At 61.9% G+C, this 20,358-nt stretch overlaps 2 protein-coding genes across 2 annotated transcripts; both read left to right on the top strand.

Annotated features, from left to right (window-relative positions):
• Positions 1–1,569: 1,569 nt before the first annotated feature.
• Positions 1,570–3,850, top strand: LOC136372923 (mothers against decapentaplegic homolog 6-like). The gene is given in 5 exon segments (XM_066337779.1): positions 1,570–2,041; positions 2,044–2,109; positions 2,112–2,142; positions 2,274–2,371; positions 2,977–3,850. Coding segments are annotated over 5 exon segments (1,314 nt in total). The 5' UTR covers positions 1,570–1,644; the 3' UTR covers positions 3,699–3,850.
• A 1,377-nt stretch (positions 3,851–5,227) lies between these two features.
• Positions 5,228–18,494, top strand: ZBTB7B (zinc finger and BTB domain containing 7B). Its single transcript, XM_066337772.1, is given in 5 exon segments — positions 5,228–5,518; positions 5,521–5,696; positions 5,699–5,845; positions 15,350–16,353; positions 17,131–18,494. Coding segments are annotated over 5 exon segments (1,902 nt in total). The 5' UTR covers positions 5,228–5,364; the 3' UTR covers positions 17,552–18,494.
• Positions 18,495–20,358: the final 1,864 nt, after the last annotated feature.

The following is a 20,358-nucleotide window of genomic DNA, read 5'->3' as shown; positions in this document are numbered from 1 at the left end:
GTGACAGATCCCAAACATGGTGCTCCTTGAGTGAAAATGCCCTGGCTACGGTGATTGAGGGGAGACAGAGAACCTGCTTGTGTCGATTCTGGGGATTTAGAGGGTGTGGCCTTGGTACTGGTCAGTGGGTCCTTACCCCTTGTGCCTCTCTCCCCTCTCCAGGACTGTGCTTGTTACCCTGTGCTGATGGAGCTGATGGACCTCTGGCGCTTAGACTCTGCTCCAGCTTGTGCTCCCCCTGATCAGAGACCCCATTAAACCTGAGCAGTGCCTGACTGGCTGCATCTGTTTGGGCAGAGCTCTGGGAATGTGTGTGTTTGTGTGTGTCCCCAAACCTTCCAATTCTAGCTCTGGGTAGCTCTAAAGCACTCCAGTGCATCCCTTGCCCCTGTCCAGGACTGAGGGTCCCCACATCCCTTGGGGCTGAGGGGCAAGAGTGGGGAGCTGGGGTTCTGTCTGCATCTCCTGCCTGCTCTCCCACCCCTGGCCGTTTCCTGTTTCAGTCTGTGGGAAGCAGCTCGAGCAAAGTATCTCCAGTGAGCCCAACCTGGCTGAGAGTTGTGGCAAAGGTCATGGCTGGTGGGACCAGAGCGTAGCTGTGGAGGTGGCTGTGGGTCTGTGAGCCCAGCCAGTGCTGCCTGTGCTGGTGCCTGGCCCCAGCACAGAAGCTCTGCACACCCTGTCCTTGGCAGCAGCACTGGCGCCAGTGTGGCCTCCCTTATCTCAGTGGGAAGTCAGGAGCAGGAAGCCTGGCGTGGCGTGGGATAAGGGTCCCGTTTACATTAGCTCCTTTCTTGTGGAGCAGGCTCCCACCCTCATCCACTGCCTGTGGGGAGGACCTGGCCAGGTCAAGAACTGAGGGGCAATAGGAACCCCTGCCCAAGATGCCAGAAGGGCCTTAGGTGATCCTTGCAACAGTCCCTGTAAGGACACAGTAGGGATGGGATCTATCACAACAGAGCCCTGCCCCTGTGCCTCATGGCTTCCCCCTGCCCAGATCAGCTACTCAGCTGGACTCTGCCCTGTGGGTGTGCACTGGTGTCTCTGTTGTTTGGGCTCCTGGCTGTGCACAGCTGCCTTGAATGCGTGGTGCTGGGCATTCCTGATCACGGGAGCCTGTGTATCTGGTGCCTGCCATGTCCTGGTGTGGTAGCCCTGATGTGCTGGCCCTGGCGGTGGCTTAGCCCCAGGGCTGGCTGGGGCGAGGGAAATCAATGAATTCCCCAAATGGGAAGGTCCGGGGGAGGGGAAAGTGTCCCAGCACAGGAAAAAGTCCAGGCAGTGACGTGTGGCGGGCAGAGCAGTGCCGGCCACCCTGAGAGAAGAGCCTCATGCAGTGCCCTGGAGCCTCTCACCCACCTCCACCACCCACTGTGAGTGAAACGCTCTTCTGCAGGAACCCCCTGGCCAGCTCCATGATAGGGGGGTGTGAGGGGAGTGGGTGGGTGCCGTGGGCAGGACCATATGGACCCCTGCCCTCGCTGTCTCAGTACAGGCAGGTTCTCCAGCAGTGGGAATTGTTTTTGGGATCATGTCTGATATGACCTTGGGGATGCCAGTACTCCTTGAAGTGGCACTGTGCCCTCAAACAGCAGCAAACCCAGGCAAAGCAGCCTTGCCAGGGATCTGGGAGGACACAGGAGGATGCAGCAGGGTCCCCATTGGGACCCTCTGGAGCCACAACCCTCTCAGGGCATGGGGGGTGATGCCTGTCTCTATCCTTCAGGTGGTCCCCACGACCACTCCATGTTCTGTTCACGCCGTGCTGGGCTGGTGCGGAGGCTGTGGCGGCAGCGCTGTGCAGCAGCCAGCCCTGAGCATAGCTCCAGTGCCCTCAAACCAGCAGCACACGCCCTCTTCAAGAAGCTGAAGGACGAGGAGCTGGAGCTGCTGGTGCAGGTGGTGGAGAGCCGAGGTGCCTGGGAGTCCAGCTGCGTTTTGGCACCATGGGGGGACCCACGAGGGGTTAAGCAGGGACTACCCCCTCAAGTCCTGCTCTGTCGCCTCTTCCGCTGGCCTGATCTCCACCAGTCTCATGAACTCAGCACTTCTGCTACTGTGCTGGGGCCAGGGGGTCTGCGGGGGACTTGGCTGTGCTGTGCTGCAACCCCCTCATTTCAGCCGCCTGGCGGTACCTGGTGAGTGCTGGTGGCAACACTGGAGGCTGCCTCACCCACCCAGGCTCTGACCCCTGCTCTCTGGGGCTGGCTCAGGGCTCCAGTGGGGCAGGATGTACTCCCAGCCTCTCATTTCCTTCTCTCTCCCCTGCAGAGAACCTGCCACCCCCCCTGCTTGAAGGCATCCTGTGGTCCCTCCTGGCCAGATGAGCCCCAACACCCCAGTACTCAGCTCCTGGAGTTCAGCTACAATGGTGGGGACCGGTGCAGTAAGATGGCCCACCACACTCCACAGCCCTCTGCCACACACAGCGGGTGGGAGGGCACTGGGCAGGGCTGAACCCCTGAGTCAGAAGCAGAGATTGGAGGGGACAGAACATGAAAATTAGGAATGAAGCCACAGTCACTCCCAGCAGGAGGAAAAAGACTCTGGCATGAGATGAGGGGTTCCTGCAGGGGGAGCAGCCTGGGCCCGGACACTCCCCCCCACCACTGAATCTCCTGTTATTTTGGCAGCTCCATGCTCCTACTGGAGGAAACACTGCTTATGGGGACACACACAATGTGCCTTGACGCATACAGCCCCAGCTCCCGCCTGGCTGCTGGCCATCAAGGCCACCAGCTGCCACTGCCCCACCTTCCCCTGCACTCAGGGACCAACCTCCCTCACAGCCCTCCCCCTCCCCTTCACCATGGTACTTGGGGACTGGGAGCAACTCCAGAGACACACACAATGCAAGACCCTGGGCTGAGGCATCCTTGGAGCACCACATCCATCTTTCTGTCCTCATATGCCCTCTGTGCCCATCCAGCTCCTTGTCTCAGTCATGTCCTGACAAGCTCTGATCTCCCCTGCCAGACACCGGCCTCTCATGGAGCACCATCAAGGATGGCTGTTGGTGCCAACTGGCTTACTGGAGTACCGGACACGCGTGGGCCCGCCTTTACGCCGTGCATGAGGCATCAGTGAATGTCTTCTGTGAGCTGCCATGGGGCAGTGGCTTCTGCCTGGCCCAGCTACCAGCTGCTTACCGTAGCTGTTCTGTCCAGCGGGCACGTGGCAAGATTGGCCGGGGGCTGCTACTGAGCCGGGAGCCAGGTGGTGTCTGGGCATACAACCGCAGCGAGCACCCCATCTTTGTCAGCTCGCCCACCCTGAGCCCCCCTAGTGCCTGCGGCCTCACTGTCCTCAAGGTGCTGCCTGGCTACTCCGCAAAGGTGTTCGATTATGAGTGGGCAGGGGACAGAGGGGGCTGGCAGCTGCCTGGGGAGGGACCCTGTGACCCCCACAGTATCCGCATCAGCTTTGCTAAGGGCTGGGGACCCTGCTACTCCCGGCAATTCATCACCTCCTGCCCATGCTGGCTTGAGGTCCTGCTGAACCAGCCCATGCTGAGGCTGGGGCTGGTGGGAGATGCCAGGAAGCTCCCCAAAGCAGGCTTGCAACTGGAGGGTGCCAGGGAGTCCCCAAAAGCAAGTTTGCAAAGCTGGGGGACCCTTCTACTGTTCCCCAGCCTGTGTCTTCCAGGGCCGTGTTGCAGCAGGACCGTTCTGGCTCTGGAGACTCTGCCTGAGTGTTGACTGGATGCAGTCAACTGGATGCAGTGCCCCCATTTCATGACACATCACTCTGCCAGCATCTGCTTCCCCCGGCAATGGGGCTTTCAGTGACACAGGGCGCTATTTAATATCTTTTTTATTTTATTTTATTATTTAATGCTAAATTTATATTAATTTATCTATTTTTATAAAAATCCCCCAAAGCATAAGGCAGGGGTCCCGGTTGTTAGGGCCAGGCCTGGGGGGTGGTGGCATCCAGGCCAGTGGGGACAGGGAGAGCAGGAGGAAAGGGAAGTGGGGAGGAGGGGAGAGCTGTGGGGCCTAGGTGTCACTGTAGACAAGGGGAATGGGAGCGAACTGGCACGGCTGGTGGGGGTGGGGAAGGTGAGCACAGCTGGAGCGTGGGACAGGTTAGAACGTCTGGATGGATGTGAGGCAAGTGGAATGAGAGGGGGGCAGGTGAGCGCCCCTGGGGTGGGGCTGGTTCAGGGTTACCCAAGCTTGGTATCAGGCCCGAGGGTCCTTCAACCGTTCTGGCAGCATGAGGGAGCCTCGCGCAAGTGCAGCCGAGGGGATCCCCGATTGCCTGAGTCGTGTCTGCTGTTTTTAACCCAAATAAACGGTGCCACCGGCGCCAAGCGATCCCCGTGTCCCTACGCGTATCGTGCCGCCCACGGGGCTCGGCTCCGGGAACCAGCAGTGCCCTCTGCAGGCAGCTGCCGCGGGGCCGCGATGACCACCCGATCCTTCCTGCCACGCCGCCGGCCCGGCTGAGCCCGCGGCCCCCGCCCGGCCCCGGTCTTGGCCCCGCCGCGAGAGGTGAGTGCGACCGCACCGTCGGCGTCGCCTCGGGGCAAGCAGGAAGAGAGAGACACCGAGAGCACAGCCGCAGGCAGTGGCAGAGCGCAGCGGCTATGGCGAACCGTGGCCCGAGGGCACAGGCGGGGAGCGATGGAGTCGGGGGTCGGTGGCAACGGCGCGGAGGGTGAGGTAGTTCTGAGGGTTCCCCCCTCCGCCCCTCGGAAGCCCGGAGCCTGACGGGCCGGTACCCTCGACGGGGATGCAGGTGCACGGTCAGAGGGACGGAGCTGGGGGGAGCGAAGCGGGCGGCTTGGACGAGGAGTGGCGGCAGGTGCCCGGTACCGGGCCTGGCGAAGGAGTGAGGGTCCCGTCCTCGGCCCCGTCGTGGTGTCCCGGCGCGGCGCCCTGGCGCAGCCCCCGCCCCCCAGCCACTGACATAACGTCTGCGCGGGGCCGTGTTTGCCTTGGCAGCCCCGGAGCGGCGGTGGCTCCTCACACTTTCCGCTAGCGCCGGGCAGTGGCCGCGCTCCGAGCCAGGCGCGGGGTGGGGGCGGGGGGTGGTGGGGTGAGCCGAGGTGAGCCTCGGGCCCACCGCTGCCTCCCTGAGCCGGCAGCGGTCAAACAGGTTGCGCGAGGCCCGCGCCCAGGCACCTGCGAAGGAACCACCCCGCTGGGGGCCGCCGCAACCCGCTCTAGCGCCGCCGAGAACAGGGGGCTGCTCCCCGCGCCGCGCTCCTCTGCGCCCCCGCCTCCCCGCACCCCGCGGTGCCACGTTCTCCGTGTCCAGCTCTCCATCCCCCCGTGCCCGACACTCCAGTACCGCGGTGCCTGCTTCTCCGTGACCAGTTTCCCGAGCCCGACTCTCCATCCCCCCTTACCTCACCCTATGCACGGTTTCCCGTGCCGGGCACTCGAAACTCTCCCTCAGTGCACACTTCTCGGTTCTTACCCCCCCATACCCGGTTCCCCGCCCCCCGTGTCCCCGGGGCGGAGCGGGCAGTGCCGTGCCGGCCCCGGCATTCGGCGGCCGCAGCGGGCGGGGCGCACTCGGCGCCGGTGGAGCCACACCGGGGCCGTCTCGTGCTCTCCTGCCCAGGCCGAGGGCCGACCGCCGCCCGGTCCCATTACCCGCGTCTGACTCAGCTGCCCCCCAGCCGTGCACCCCGGTCCCGGGGGCCCGCAAGACCTCCGCCCTCCCGAAGGGGGTGTGGCGGGGCTGTGATGGGCGGGACATCCCACCAATCGAACGCGTGACCGCCGGCACGCTACCCAATGAGCAGGCGGGGGCGGGCGCTTCCTGGAGCTCTGGCGGCGGCGGCGGCGGCAGTGGCAGCGGCCGGGAGGCGGGCGGGGCGCGGCGGCGGCAGGTGAAGGCGGAGGCGGGGCCGTGGCTCCGGGACCGGTCTGTGGCTCGGGCGGGGCGCGCAGGTGAGCGGCGGTGGGTGGGAGCGGACAGACCCACTGGCGGGGCTGCGCGGAGGCACCGACCCACCGGCAGCGGGATCGGGACAGGGACCGGTGCGGCGACCGCTTTTGCCGCCCGGTTGCGGTGAGTCGCGTTGATTTGGGATGCTGCGGGCGGCGGGTGGGCACGGTTGGCGCGCGAATCCCTGGTACAGCCCCTCTGTCCCCGCCCGCTGCCGAAGCCGGTGGACACGTCGCCCGTGGGGCGGGGGGTATCACTGGTGGGCTGTTCCTGGTCCCTACGCACGGGGCTGCGGGAAATCTGTGACATCGGCAGGTCCTCGCTGCGTGCCGGGGCGGCTGCCAAGGCTCCACTGTGGTCTTGTTGCGGTGCTGCTCCATCCAGCAAGGGTCCCCCGCAGGTCTCCCACGGGTGACTGGGTGCTGCCACCCCCCTTCCTAATCTGGTGAGGCAGCTTGGCTGCATGCCTGGTGCACCGGGTAGGGACGGCACCGTTGCAGGAGGGAGGCAACTCAGGGAGCCCCTTCTGCACCGGTATTGGTAGAGTTGGAGGGTATCCCAGTGTCCCAGCACTCTGTGCCACGCTGGTGAGCCCCAGACCTGGCACAGTGGCCGCAGCAGTGAGTGCCTGCCTCACTGCTCGGCTGTGCAGTGGTCCCCACTAGGATCGTGTCGTGGTAGCACCTGCCAAGCACCGGTGGACTCTGCCCCGTGCGCCCAGCCCTGCCGTACCTGTCCTCGTCCCCCTGGCTGGCTGCCCCCGGCCGCTGTTTGCCCGGGGCGGGGTGCGGTATTTACCCTCCAGCCGGAGCAGATCCACGTCTTGGGCCACAGCCGCCCTAGATCCGTGGCTACGTTCACTTGGCCAGGGGACACAGTGCCAGTTTTGTCCGTGGGGTGAGTCCGTACCGTACTTCAGTTTCTCCCACCACAGCTGGGCTAGTAGGAATGGGGAGCAGGCTGGAATTCCCGGCACTGCCAGAGGCACGCGGCAACTGCAGCGACTCAAGGCTTCAGTGGTGATACTGGTGCTGGGTGCAGAGGGAGGGACTGAGCTCAGGAACTTAAAGTGGATGGATGGAGAAGGCATCTCTGGCGCAGTGGAGAGTGTGGAGCAGCAGGGCTGGGAATGCCCATGCCGGGGACGGGAGCAGAGGTGAGCGCAAGGAGGTGACAGGTGTGTGTGGTGGGGGGCATATGAGTACTCGGTCCTGGGAACCCCCCAAGGGTTTCCAACCTTGCCTGGGCTCAGGCTGCCCCCAGCGCTGTGGTGCTGAGCCCGAGGCTGTGGCAGCACGGCTCTGCCAGCTGGTGCCGAGCACCCTCAGTGCACACGTGGCACGAGCGCGACAGGCCTGAGCACACGGGGGCGGGGAGTGGGCACAGCCGGGCGTGCAGGAGCAGCGCAGCCCCTGCTGCACCCCAGCCCTCGAGGGGTGGCTGCTGCCCCGTGTGTGAAGCAGGAACTACTTCTTCAGGGCAGGCAATGGATGATGAAACCAGGGAGAAATCTCTCTGGCAGCTTGTGGGCTGCTGGCGGGAGCCCCCGGGAGCCTGCGCTCCCCCAGCGCCACCACCACTGCCTTCCCGCGGTGCCGGTGGGAGCGGCCGCCCCGTCTGGAGGATTGGCGCCCGCCTGGCTCCCCGTGGCAGCACTGGCGTCCCTGACATGCCCTGAGAGCTGCATGTCCACACCCCAGCAAGCCCCAGGGCGGTCAGAGGACCTGGCAAGGGGCTGGGCTGGGACCCGTCAAACTCGCTCCGTGCCAGCAGGATGGTGCTTGAGTAGCCATGCAGGCGGGGGATGGGGGAGGGGGGGGGGGTGCCGGGGCTGTGGCCAGTGACCTTCAGTGCACCTGGCCATGCTCTGTGCCCAGGGCTGGGGAGACTAGTTGACATGCAGGATGGTGCAGTGGGAGCCATGGTGCCTGGGTGACTAGTATCCTCAGAGCTAGAGGCATGACTTGATGAAGGCATGGGCAGGCAGGGGGACCAGCCAGGGTGAGGGAAAATGAAAGCAGGTGATGCGGAAGGAGAAGTAGGTCAGGCGAGCTCTGGCCTCTCCTGGCAGCCTTGGTTACACTGCATGCTCCACTCTGCCCAGCTATCTCTGTCATGTTCCCAGGCCCCATGGGCAGGAGCTGGAGTGGGTAGTGGGTAAGGGGGTCCTGCTGCCAGGCACTGGGTCCCAGGCAGGTGGGTGCGAGGCACTGCCTATGCTGAACACCAGCAGGGTGCAGAGTGTGGCTGTGTTGGCTGACATTTGTTGGGTACAGTGGCACCTCAGCAATTTTGCTTTGATTCCTGTCCCGTGGGAAACCATCGGGGCACAGGGCTTGGGGCCATAGCAACGGTGGACTGGAGGATCATCAGCCTCACTGCAGGGCCAAGGAAGAGAAGGGAAGGGACTCTTGTGTCCTGCTTGGGTAGCACAAGGCAGCTGGTGTGGTGCGGACATTATAGCGGGCTTTGGGGACAGCCCCATGTCCCACAGAGGCTGCCCATGCCTGCTTCACTGTGAAGCTATAGGGCCATTGCCCTCCCCTTGGTGCAGGGCTGGGTGTGGTCTCATCAGTGGCACTATATGGGTTGGAGTGACTGGCAGGCATGGCCTCACTGTCAGTGCTGTGTGGGCTTGAGGGGGGGCAGGGGGGGATTAGAATCGCCTGCCCCCCTTCCCTCCCCGGGATCAGCCATGGGCAGCAGGGAGCTGGCAGCAGGCAGCTGCCGTGGGGGCGGAAGCTGGGCTATTTTGGAGGGTGTGGAGGGGGGGCTGTGGGCTGGCACTGTCCTTGCCAGGTGACCCCACCAGGACCAGCACCACGCAGGTGCCAGGATGGAGGATTGGGGCCCAGCCTGTGCCACTGGCACAGTCCCCGAGGTACTGTGAGGACATGAGCCCTGAATATTGAGTAGGAGGTGCCACCAGCTGGGGGTGCCCCTTGGGGCCCTGCAGCACAGTGGGACCCAGGGGGTCTGGCTGCCCTCCAAGGGGTTCCCATGACTGTGCTGCAGGGCCAGCAACTCCAGAGCCAGCTCACCCTGGGGCCAGCAAGCAGGCCCAGTTGTAGGTGAGCCTGCCTGTCCCAGGCTAGTTGCTGGCAGAGCCTTGTCTTCCTTCCTTTCCTTCCCTTCCCTTCCTTCCCTTCCTTCCTTCCTTCCTTCCTTCCTTCCTTCCTTCCTTCCTTCCTTCCTTCCTTCCTTCCTTCCTTCCTTCCTTCCTTCCTTCCTTCCTTCCTTCCTTCCTTCCTTCCTTCCTTCCTTCCTTCCTTCCTTCCTTCCTTCCTTCCTTCCTTCCTTCCTTCCTTCCTTCCTTCCTTCCTTCCTTCCTTCCCTCCCCCCTCCCTCCCTCCCTTCCCCTTGTATATTTCTGCCTGTGCCTCAGCCATCTCCTTGGCACATTGGGGAGGCCAGAGGTGACACACAGATGCCACATGCCCTTGGCCACGTCTGTCCTGGGCAAGCATATGGCCATGGCACACCATGCCCTGGCAGGTCATGGTGCTGCTCTGTGTCAGGAGGTGACGCAGGACATGGGGTTTCCCATCCTGCTATTGGAAGAGGAGCTGGGATGAGACCATGTCACATCACTGGTGACACTGGTCAGGGTGCCACTGGCCAAGGCAAAGGTGCAGCTTGGAGGAGGATGGATGGATGGATGGATGGATGGATGCTAGCTTATCTTCCACAAAGGCCAGCACCTCCTCACCTGGCCCCCCAGGTAGGCAGTCCAATGCCCCCCAGCCAGGGTGAGCAGCAGCTTGTGGCCAGTGCCTGGGTGGTTGCAACAGCCCCAGGGTGGGGGGGCCATTGTGACTCACCCTATCCTGGCCACCAGTAGGAACCCTGACTCAGGGCTGCGTGCCCATGCCGTGCCATGCCCCTCCCTGCCTGCCTCGCCCACCTTATCTCCCGCCCTTAGCACCTGGCACACCTGGGCCAGGGGGGACTGGCGCCATTCCCTTCCTTTATGGGGAACAAAGGGCAGGGGAAGGGTTGGCAGCAGGTGCCACATCCCTCCTCCTTCCCTCCAGTCCCCCCTCCCTCCCTCTCATGGATGCTGTCCAGGGCTGTGCCCTCTTTTGTGTCCCTCACTGGGGCAGCTGGTCAGCCTGTAGCATTGTCTCAGTGTGGTGGGCAGTGCTGCTCGCAACTCTGCTGCCGCTGACTCTGTGCTGCCTGCACTCTGGGCACTGGGCGACTCATGGTCCCACAGCTGGCTCCTGCCCAGCACATAGTGCTCACTGATGGGAGAGGTGGGATGCGATGGAGGGCACACTGGCAATGCCCCTCTGCCCACCTGCCATCTCCACTGCCTGCCCACAGGTTCTTGCACAACCCAGCTCTTTCTGTAAGCATTGCTGGGGTTGGGCCAGAGGCCCTTTGCTGTCCAGCTTGTGTGGGACTCTTCCCCTTTCTCCTTGGCCTCCTGCTACAGACAACACCAGCATGCTGCCTGGAGCCTATCCGGGGCCATGCCAAGATTCTGCAGTGTAGGTGCCCCTGCCTGGTCTGGCGTGGGTGGCCTGGGCGGGTGCTGGTGCTAGTGGTGGGGTGTGGGGTGCACTCTCCAGGCTACTAATTGCTGTTTAGCTGGGGACACAGAGGGTGTAATTATGGGGGGATTGTGTGAATCTGCAGCCTGGCTGGGGAGCCCACGAGTGCCCCTGCCCAGGGAGTGAAGAGGATCAGGCAGCCTAGTCCAGTTGGGCCATCATTGCTTCCCACATTCCCCATGGGACCTCAGGAACCTGCTCCAAGGGTAGAGCAGGGCAGGAATCCATAGGACCGAGGGCTGGTTCCAGGGCTGGCTGGGCAGGCTGCAGCATGCTACACGGAGCCCTGCCCTGCTCCCGCCAAGCACAGGCGCCCTCCCAGCTCGGCCAGGCTGGCGACGGCCAGTGGCGAGCACCCAGCACCCTGCCTTGAGGCAGAGAAGGTGAGGGCCTGTATGATGCCTCAGCACAGGGGGCAGGGGCAGAGGGCTTGGAGACAATGCTAGTGGTGGGGAAGGCGTACTTATGGTACAGAGTGCCTGTCCTGACAGTGCTGGGAATTTTCTCCCGTGGGAGTGGGGGGATGCCCCATGCCTAATTCCGGGTTGGCGCCCCACGACGGCACGGTACCAGCCACAAAGAGTTAATGCCGTGTATGTTCTGGGAAGTGGGGCTGGGAGGTGCGTGACCCGAGGTGTGGGCGTCAACTCCTTTTGAGGTGGGATCCTGAGCTCAAGTGCAGCGGGGAGCGGGGCCAAGTTCACACAGCACCCTGCCTTCCCCTCCCTGCCACTCGCGGGCTGTCAGCCTGGCCGCGACACAGAACTGAACCACTCCAGGACACGGGGCAGGTGAGCTACAAACCCACCCTGCCATCACTAGCTTGAATGGTGGAGGAAGTTGCCAGGGTGGTGGGGACCCAGTGTAGTACCACTGGGCACTTGGAGATCTGGGCCAACTGCTTCGGCACCAGCAGGCTGTGGGATGTTGGTGTTGCCTAAGCCCTACACCACCCTTGCTGCTGGTGGGATGGGACAAGTGGCGAGATCTGGGTCACTTTGGTTTGGCAGAGCAGGGCCCACACCATTTAGTGGCAATGCCAGGTAGCTGGATGTGGCAGTGGGGTAGGTTTTGGCAGAAGAAAGGGGCCAGGATGCCAGCACAGTGCCAGCAGGCTGGGTGGGTGGCATGGGGACTTTACTTCTTGTCCCTTCCACAGATGCCAGGAGAGGCTCTGGCAACATCACTAGTCCTGCTCCTCCATAACAGGGGTGCCCTGTGCCCAGCCTCTGTGGCAGCTATCGTGCCAGGCTGGCACCGGGCCCCGGATGCAGTGCTGACTGGGCGCTGGGGTGGGCCACAGTGCTCCAACCCCTTCTCAGTGCCGATGGCTAGTGTCCCGTGGCTGCGCAGCATACGGCTCTGCCTGGGATCTCTGTGGGTGAGCTTGCTAGTATCAGGGGGCCTGAGCAGTGCTATGGGCTTCACTCTCAGCGCTGTGGGGTGGGGGACTGTTCATCCTCTTTCATCTCCGAATCATTTCCTTTTGTCTCTACTCGTTCTTTTCTTCTTTCAAAGACCAGTGCTGCTTTCCTTATTTCCTCCAGCAGTGGGACCCCCAGCATGTGCTTGCTACAGGCTCACCAGCTGAGGCAGACCCCAGCCACCACCTTCCCTGCTGGGCTGACAGAGGGGCTGCACAACCCCTGCCCTGCAGCCACACCACCCTCCACACTATGGCCATCGGCACCAGGGCCACTGCTGCTCCCAGTTGGCTTCAGGCAGGGCAGTAGCAGGGTGGGGGACTTGCACAGCCCACACTCCTGGGTCCACGTCTGAGTTCCCAAAGGGTGAGGGGCCCCACGGGATGAGGGGCCAGGGTGACACTGCACTGCGCTCCCCTTCCTGGGTGACTCATTCTCCCCAGTGGGGCTGTGAAGTCCCTCGACAGCATTTGTGAATCTTGTGACTGAAAGCAGGGGCACTTGGCAGCAGCCCAGGGTGGGGACTGTGTTTCCCAGGACCTCTTCCCTCCTTCCCCGTGGGGGAACAGGTTAGGAGATTCCCTAGACACCCCTTCCCACTTTATAACTCCCACTGTCCCAAAGCCGTGGCCCAGTGCTCAGTGCAGGCTGGCATTGTGCCCTCATCCAGGGTGCCATCTCGGCTTGATGGCATGGGACACAGCCTATCCTCATGCAGGATGCGTGCTGCAGGGGCCCCACCCCACTGCCCATGGCTCTGCCTGGGTGGCTGGACCCCTGGGATGGAGGGAGTTGGCAGATGGGTGGACCTGGCCATGGTTGTTGGCATGGGCTGGCAGAGGGATGTCAGGGTGACCCAGGCAGACATTGTTCCTGCTGTCACCCGCCCTGCATGGGAGCCAGCTCAGCATGGGGAGCAACTCCCACTTTCCTCAGTCCCGTTTGGCTGCTGCAGCGGAAATGTGCCCAGCCACAGCATTGATGTAACTGAGAAAGCTGTGGCATGGCGAGGACATGGGTTATTACCACCTGCTCCCTCCCAGCCATCATCTCCACCATCAGCCAGGGAATACTGGGGTCCTGGGGGCGGCTCCAGTCCCCTCACACCTCATCCTCTGCCATTTCCTTATCACTGCGGTGATCTCCTCGACGGCAGCACCCGCTCAGCATGTGACTTCGTTCCACTGAGGAGGATGTGCGGGGGGGGGGGGGGGGGGGGGGGGTGGGGGTGTTAGCAAAGGAGCCATAACGGGCGGTTTGGTGCGATGGAAAATCCCCCTCCTGTCACCACCACCTCGCCCCCACCCTGCCCCAGCCTTGCAGCTATGTCTGCTGGCATTGAGTCCTGTGGCTGCTCGAAGGGGTCCTAACTCCCTTACCAGACCTCTGCTGGCGGTTTCTGTGGCATTGACGACACTGAGGCCATGTCCATCTGCACCGTGACATGGTGAGACTGGTGCCTGTGCCCATTCCTCAGAGCACCCTGCCACCTGCTGGGATATGATGGGGTGTCAGCTGCTGCCCTGCATCCAGACACCCCCGCAGGCAGGTGCCAGTGGGTGCCATCAGTCTTGTGAGTCTGTGAGTGCCCTGTGCCCAGGTGTCCTGTGGGGCTGGAGGTGCTGAGGAGACCAGGGCAGCCATCGCTGAGGGAGGCAATGTTGGAGGACACAGTGCCACCCTATCCTGTCACCATTGCCTGTGACAGTCCTGGGGGTCAATCGGGCTCTGGGCCACTCTTGACAGGTGCCACATCCTTGTCATCTCCAGCTGCCCAAGCTGTGGCATGGGGTACTTGCCCCCCTGCTTAATCCTGGCCCTGAAGCTAATCCTGCCTAATCCCACTGGGGGCTGTCACTGCCTGTTGGCTCCCAGGGCCCTGATGGTTTAATCACCCCTAATCCGATCACCCCCACCTCAGCAGGCAGAGGGGATCTCAACCAGTGGTGAGATGGGCTCCTGCCAAGGAGGGGGACTTGGCCATAGGTGCTGGCGCCAGCATCCTAGGCGGTCGGCACTGCCTGGCTCCCAGTTTCAGGGGTGGCTGCTGCCTGCCATGCCGGTTGGGCCTGCTCGGCAGCAGCTGGGGCGGCTCCACAGCCGGTTGCTCCGGGGCCGTTCCCAGCTGCCTGCCGAGGCAGCCCCAGCTGGCAGACACCCAAGTGCAGGGAGCGGCCGGCTTGGGGATGGGCCCCTGTGCCGGGGGCCGTCGGCCACGCCGCCCCTCCATGGGCAAGAGGGGGCACGTCCCCCACGCCTGCCTGCCGACGGCACAGTGTGGCTTGGCACGGCATGGTGAGTATGGGGTGGATGGGCCTGGCGTGGCTCAGCATTGCCTAGCATGGCTTAGCAATGGCCAGTGCCACATGCCATGTCGACCATGGCTTGGCTTGGCATGGCACAACTCTTGCAAGAGCCACAACCAAGAGACACAGCCCAGAGGTGGTGCCCACCTCTGCCTCCCCCATGCTGCAGTTGCTGGACTCCCACCCCACTGTCACCCAGCAGTACCAATGTCATCCAGCAGCCTGGATGGCTGCAAGGGCCATAGCTGGCCATGGTGTCACAGGGCAGCCCTGGAGATGCCACTGCTGCCTGCACCCTGCCTGCAGGTTGCAAGGGTCATAGGCTCCCCCTTCCCACCGTGCTGGCTCCACAGAAACACACGGGTCCCTGGTGGACCATGGGGATCACAGCGGGAGTGTGAGCAGTGCTGCGTTTAGGGCTGAGGCCAAGTTCTGCCAGCCACAGCGTGGGAAAGGCCTGACTGGCGCAGGCTGGGCTTGGCTGGGCGAGGAGTGGCCTCAGGCTGGGGCACAGGGGGGAGGGAGGGGGCCCAGTCCCAAGCAGGAGCGGGGGCAGGAACCGGCAGTACGGGTGCTGATCCTAATCTGCCGTGACAGGAAGTGTGGCCCCTGTTCCCAGCCCAGCTGGGTTCCATGGGGCAGCCCCTGGCCCTCAGGATGCTCTTCCCAGCATTTGCCCACCCACCCATGCCTGGTGCCAGTGAGGCCCACGTTCCCAGGATGGAGTTGCTGGGAGGCAGTGGCTGCACCTGGCCACGACAGTGGGTTGGGGGGATTGTGGATGGGCTGGCACAGGAAGTGCCGCACCTTGGTGCTGTTCACAGGAACCATGCTGAGATTTCCCCCTTTGCTGTGGCGGCGCAGGCGGCTGGGTGCTAGTGGTAGTGGAGGAAGTGTGGGGGCCTGTGGTGGGGGCCCTGTGGTGGGGGGCCTGTGCCCACCAACCTTTACATAGCATGGAGGGAACTGAGGGCAGACCGCGGGCCCCAAGCCTACCCCAGTTTAGTGTCCCACTGAAACCCCAGTGCCACCCAGCATGTACAGGGAGGGTTCCTGGTGCCCTGGCTTCATGACAGCGATGCTCCAGCTGCAGTGTTTCTTCAAAGTGCTCTGTCCCGGGTTCCTCTATCAGTCAGGCAGCATTCTGTCCTTCCTGCAGGTGAGGACGATGGCCAGCCCAGAGGACGACCTCATTGGCATCCCCTTCCCTGAGCACAGCAGCGAGCTGCTGAGCTGCCTGAATGAGCAGCGGCAGCTGGGGCTGCTCTGCGACGTCACCATCAAGACACAGGGGCTGGAGTACCGCACCCACCGTGCAGTCCTGGCTGCCTCCAGCCGCTATTTCAAGAAGCTCTTTGCAGGGCCTGGGCCAGGGCAGGAGGTCTGTGAGCTGGACTTTGTGGGGCCAGAGGCACTTGGTGCACTGCTGGAGTTTGCTTACACAGCCACGCTGACCATAAGCAGCGCCAACATGGGCGAGGTGCTGCGTGCTGCCCGGCTACTGGAGATCCCCTGTGTCATTGCTGCCTGTGTGGAGATCCTGCAGGGCAGTGGGCTAGAGGCACCTGGCCCCGATGATGGCGACTGCGAACGCGCCCGCCGCTACTTGGAGGCTTTCTCCACCCTCCCCGAGGGTGAGGTGCCTGCCCCACCAGCCCCCCATCCCACCCCTCGCCGCAGCAAGAAGACCCGCAAGTTCCTGCAAGCCCGTGGTGCCCGGCTCAACAACCATGCCGAGGAGCCACCCACTGAGGCTGAGGGCTCCGTCAGCCCCCCACCACCCTCTCAACTGCCCTCACCCCCTCTGCCTGAGGGGCTGCCCCTGCCCTATGACAGCTTTGAGCTGCCTGAGGAGGAGGAGCTACCCCCACACCCCTTCCCCTTCCCCTACCAGCCCCCCCTGTCCCCTGAGGAGGCCGCTTCTGATGATGACGCCATTGACCCTGACCTGATGGCATATCTGAGCTCACTGCACCATGAGTCGCTGGCGCCTGGGCTGGATAGCCCTGACAAGCTGGTGCGCAAGCGCCGCTCACAGATGCCCCAGGAGTGCCCTGTCTGCCACAAGGTCATCCATGGCGCCGGCAAGCTGCCTCGCCACATGCGCACGCACACGGGCGAGAAGCCCTTCGCCTGCCAGGTCTGCGGAGTCCGATTCACACGGTGAGTGCTGCTGGATAGACTTTCCCTGCCCGATATGTACCAAATGGCATCCCCTATGGTATTAGCCCTGCTAGTCCTACTGGAGCCTGCCCACAGGCCTGGCATGGTTCATGGGGTCTTCTGCATCCCCTGAGTGCTGCCAGACCAAACTGGGGTACCTGATGGCATACTGCACATCACCCCTCTGCCAGTCCTGCCAGTGCGGTGCAGGTTCAGAGGGTCTTCTGCACCCCATGAGTGCTCTGGAGCAACACAGAATACCCAATGGCATCCTCCATGGCATCCCCTGCAAGTTCTGTTGAGGTGCAGTGGGATTATGGGGCCTTCTTGCACCTCATGAGGGCTGCTGGACTGACCTAACATACCCAGTAGTATCGCTTGTGGTGCCGCTCTGCCATACCTGCTGGTGAAGTCAGGTCAATGGGTGTCCTGCACCCTCTGAGTGCTGCCAGATTAACCAAGGCCTGATACCTGATGGCACCCATAACATCACCTGCCAGCCCCAGCATGGTTTTGGTGCAGGTCCAGGGGAGCCTTCTGCACTATGGAAGCACTGCCAGACCATCCTGGGGTACCCGGCAGCATTTCCCCTGCCAGCAGCCAGCTGCATCAGCCATGCAGCTGTATGATGGTCCCCTGCCCCATCAAGCACCCCGACCCCTGTGCCCTGCAGAGCATCCCTGCTGTTGGTCTTTCAGCATCACTGCTCTCCCCGCTGTGGTTGGATGGCATGTCAGCTCCTCAATGCCAATGTCTCCCTGTGTGTCCCAACTCCAGGAATGACAAACTGAAGATCCATATGCGGAAGCACACAGGTGAGCGGCCCTACTCCTGCCAGCACTGCAGTGCCCGCTTCCTGCACAGCTATGACCTGAAGAACCACATGCACCTGCACACAGGTGCCCGGCCCTATGAGTGCTACCTCTGCCACAAGGCCTTTGCCAAGGACGACCACCTCCAGCGGCACCTCAAGGGCCAGAACTGCCTGGAGGTGCGGACCCGCCGCCGCCGCCGTGATGAGCCACCTCCACCACCCACTGGGCCCCCTGGCCTCGATCTCTCCAATGGGCGGCTGGAGGGGCTGCGCCTCTCCATTGCCCGCTACTGGGCTCCAGGGCAGCCTGAGGAGGAGGAAGAGGAGCCGGAGGGTGAGGAAGGGCCGCAGCCAGATGGCACCGTGCCGGTGGAGACGGCATAGGGCTGATGCAACAGCAGGTGTCATGCTGTTCCATGCCGAGCTGTGCCGTGCCTACTGGGGTTTCTGTTCCTGTTTTTCCCCATCACAGTTCATTCCTAGTTATGCAAAGGGGGAAACTCCCCTCCGCCTATTTGCACAAGGGGGTGGGGGGCCCCTACCACTCCCCACCACTCCCCGGCCCACCTGGTCATGCTCAGTGGGTGATGGGGGGATTGGAACTTGGATGTCCCCCCACCAAACCCCTCATGGATGCCAGGACCGGGCAGGGGCACCCATGGACCAAGGCCCGCCCCCCAGATGGGGAGAGCCCCCCCCATCCTCTCCCCAGTTGTGGTGGGGCACTGCCCTGCGCTGTGCATAGCTTGTCCCTACCTCCCCACTCCAAGCAGCCCGCCCCTGGCGAGCCCCCCTCGCCCCTGCACTCCCGGCTGCTTTCTCTTGGTTGCACTATTCGGGTGACCCCACCCGGGTGCGGGGCAGCCCCGGCCCCCCCCGGCCCCTTCCCCCTTCCGAAATCCCCCGGCCCTGTGGGACTCCCCCTTCCCTGGGGTGGCCAGGCCCCCACGGTCACCTCTCTGTCCTTTGCACATGCCCCCTGCAGGGCGCAGCCTCCCCGGGGGTGTAGGGAGACCGGCACTATTTGTCTACAAATAAGAGTTTTATCTATATTTAAAAAGATGATGTAATATATTCCCCCCCACAACCCCTCGGCTGCCAACCACCAGCGTTGCCCGGACTCCACATCTGCTGTGGGGTGCCGGGAGGGGTGATGGGGTCGGGGGGGCTCTGCTCCCGTCATGGCTTTAAAGTGCCTTATGGTGAACTTGAACCTTTTCGGCTACTTGAACCTCTCTGGTGTCAGGAACCAAACAAATCATGGGCGGGCCACCCCCGCCCCTCCAGGCTGCCTCTGCCTGTCTGTATGTCTGTGTATGGGGTTTTTTTTGTTTGTTTGTTTGTTTTTGGTTTTGGTTTTTTTTTTGTTTGGTTTGTTTTGGTTTTTGTTTGGTTTTTTTTGTTTTTGTTTTTGTTTTTGTTTTTTTAACGAAGGCTGCTTGGTAATAAACGGAGAAGCAGGGATTTCCTCCGCGTCTAGCTGTCTGTCCATTCTGCACCCCCGCCCTGGAGCAGCTCGGGACTGGGGGCACTGTGGGGCTGGGGACAGGGACAATGAGAGTCTGGGGCACTGCAGGGATGGGGAGGGGGCACCATGTGTGGGGAGAGGGACATTGAGGGGTGGGGGTCAGCATGGGGCTGGGGGCATCACAGGGATGGGAATGGGGACACCATAAAGGCTGGGGACAGGGATGTGTAGGGGCTGGAGGCACAGTGGGTATAGAGATGGTGGCACCAGGGTGCTGGAGATGGGAGCTGGGTAACATTGAGAGGCTGGGGTCGCAGCAGGGGTGGAACCAGGGGCAGCATGGAGCTGGGATATCACAAGGTCAGGACCTCCATGGAGTGGTGGATCCCAGCTCAGAGTACCAGGACTCTGGTGCCCTTGAGGACCAGGTGATTTATTCACTAGCCCTTTCCCTCAGCTTCTGCCGCACTGGTTGGGCTCAGCCACATCGCCTGGACCCATGTTTTTGCTGCCACATGGCACTATCCTGCTGTCACTGCATCCTGGCCCTCACTTTCACTGTTCTTGGCCTGCTGCTGGTAGTTGAGGTCTTGCTGGGAGAGAGGAGCGCAGTGTTGGCATCCAGCATCCCCGGTGCTGGGGAGAACAGGGGGCATTGCCACCTCCACAGCCAGCCCTCACCTGCAGAGCAATCTGTTCTTGTTGGCCACCCCACTGCTGCCCACACTGCTCTTCTCGCTCTCTTCCTCCTCCTTCAGCTGGGCAGCCATTCTGGAGGGGCTCCTACCTTTGCAGCCAGATGTGATGCAGGTGCTGAAACCTGGCAGCTGGATGCCCAAAAAGTGAGTGAGGCGGGTGAGGGTAGGAGACTTTTGGGAACGGGGTGATGTTCTACAGGTCCAACGCCATCCTGGAGGTCCTTGACACAGACCCTCAGGGATACCACTGATCTCTCCCATCCCACTAGGGGTAACTTACCTGTATTCAATCTGCTGCCATCAACATACAGCTTTTACCTGGTTCCTGTAAAGGTTCATCCCTTAAATTTTGGCATCTTGACTGCTTCACGGTGTGCAGCCAGTCATATTGAAAAGGTCCTTGCTTTTCAGTAGGGAGAAAAATGACTTTATTTAAAATTGATACCACACACATGACTACTTCTCTCCCTGGTTCATTAGCACAGCTTGGTATTTTGCCAGTCAGCTTAGAGAGATCCAGTGATGTCCTTTTGGATTCTGAACAGGCTGCAATGGCATATGGGGCCATTGCAGTACAATGCAGTACAGTACAATTAGTGATCATCCCAAAGTTAATTTCTGTGCCTCCTGCATCATTAGAATGGCGACTGCTATGGCCCATAAGCATGCTGACCATCCAGTTGCTTGGAGAAGGATGCCACTAACCTTTGTCAACTTCCAAGAAGCTGTGTCATACCCACAGAGACAACCTATTGCCTTCTGTGCACACATCATAAAAAAGTTGTACCTGGAAGTCGTATTTGGAAAGCCTAAAGCTGGTGCTTCCATGAGCATCCTTTATGGTGTTAAAACATTCTCAGAGCCATTCCAGCAATTCAGAACCTTTGATTGGACTAAATATTAGTCCAAAAATTTTGAACCTGCATGGGGCAAAATCCTGACACTAACAAAACTCCTGTTAGTTATTTTTTAGTTCTATGAACTGCAATTTGGAATATCACTACTTTTTTCCTTCTCCCAGACTT

Source organism: Sylvia atricapilla, chromosome 30 (genome assembly GCF_009819655.1).
Source record: "Sylvia atricapilla isolate bSylAtr1 chromosome 30, bSylAtr1.pri, whole genome shotgun sequence".
Taxonomy (NCBI): Eukaryota; Metazoa; Chordata; class Aves; order Passeriformes; family Sylviidae; genus Sylvia; species Sylvia atricapilla.
The sequence above is the reverse complement of the archived record's forward strand: the minus strand, read 5'-3'. Positions and strand labels throughout refer to the sequence as shown.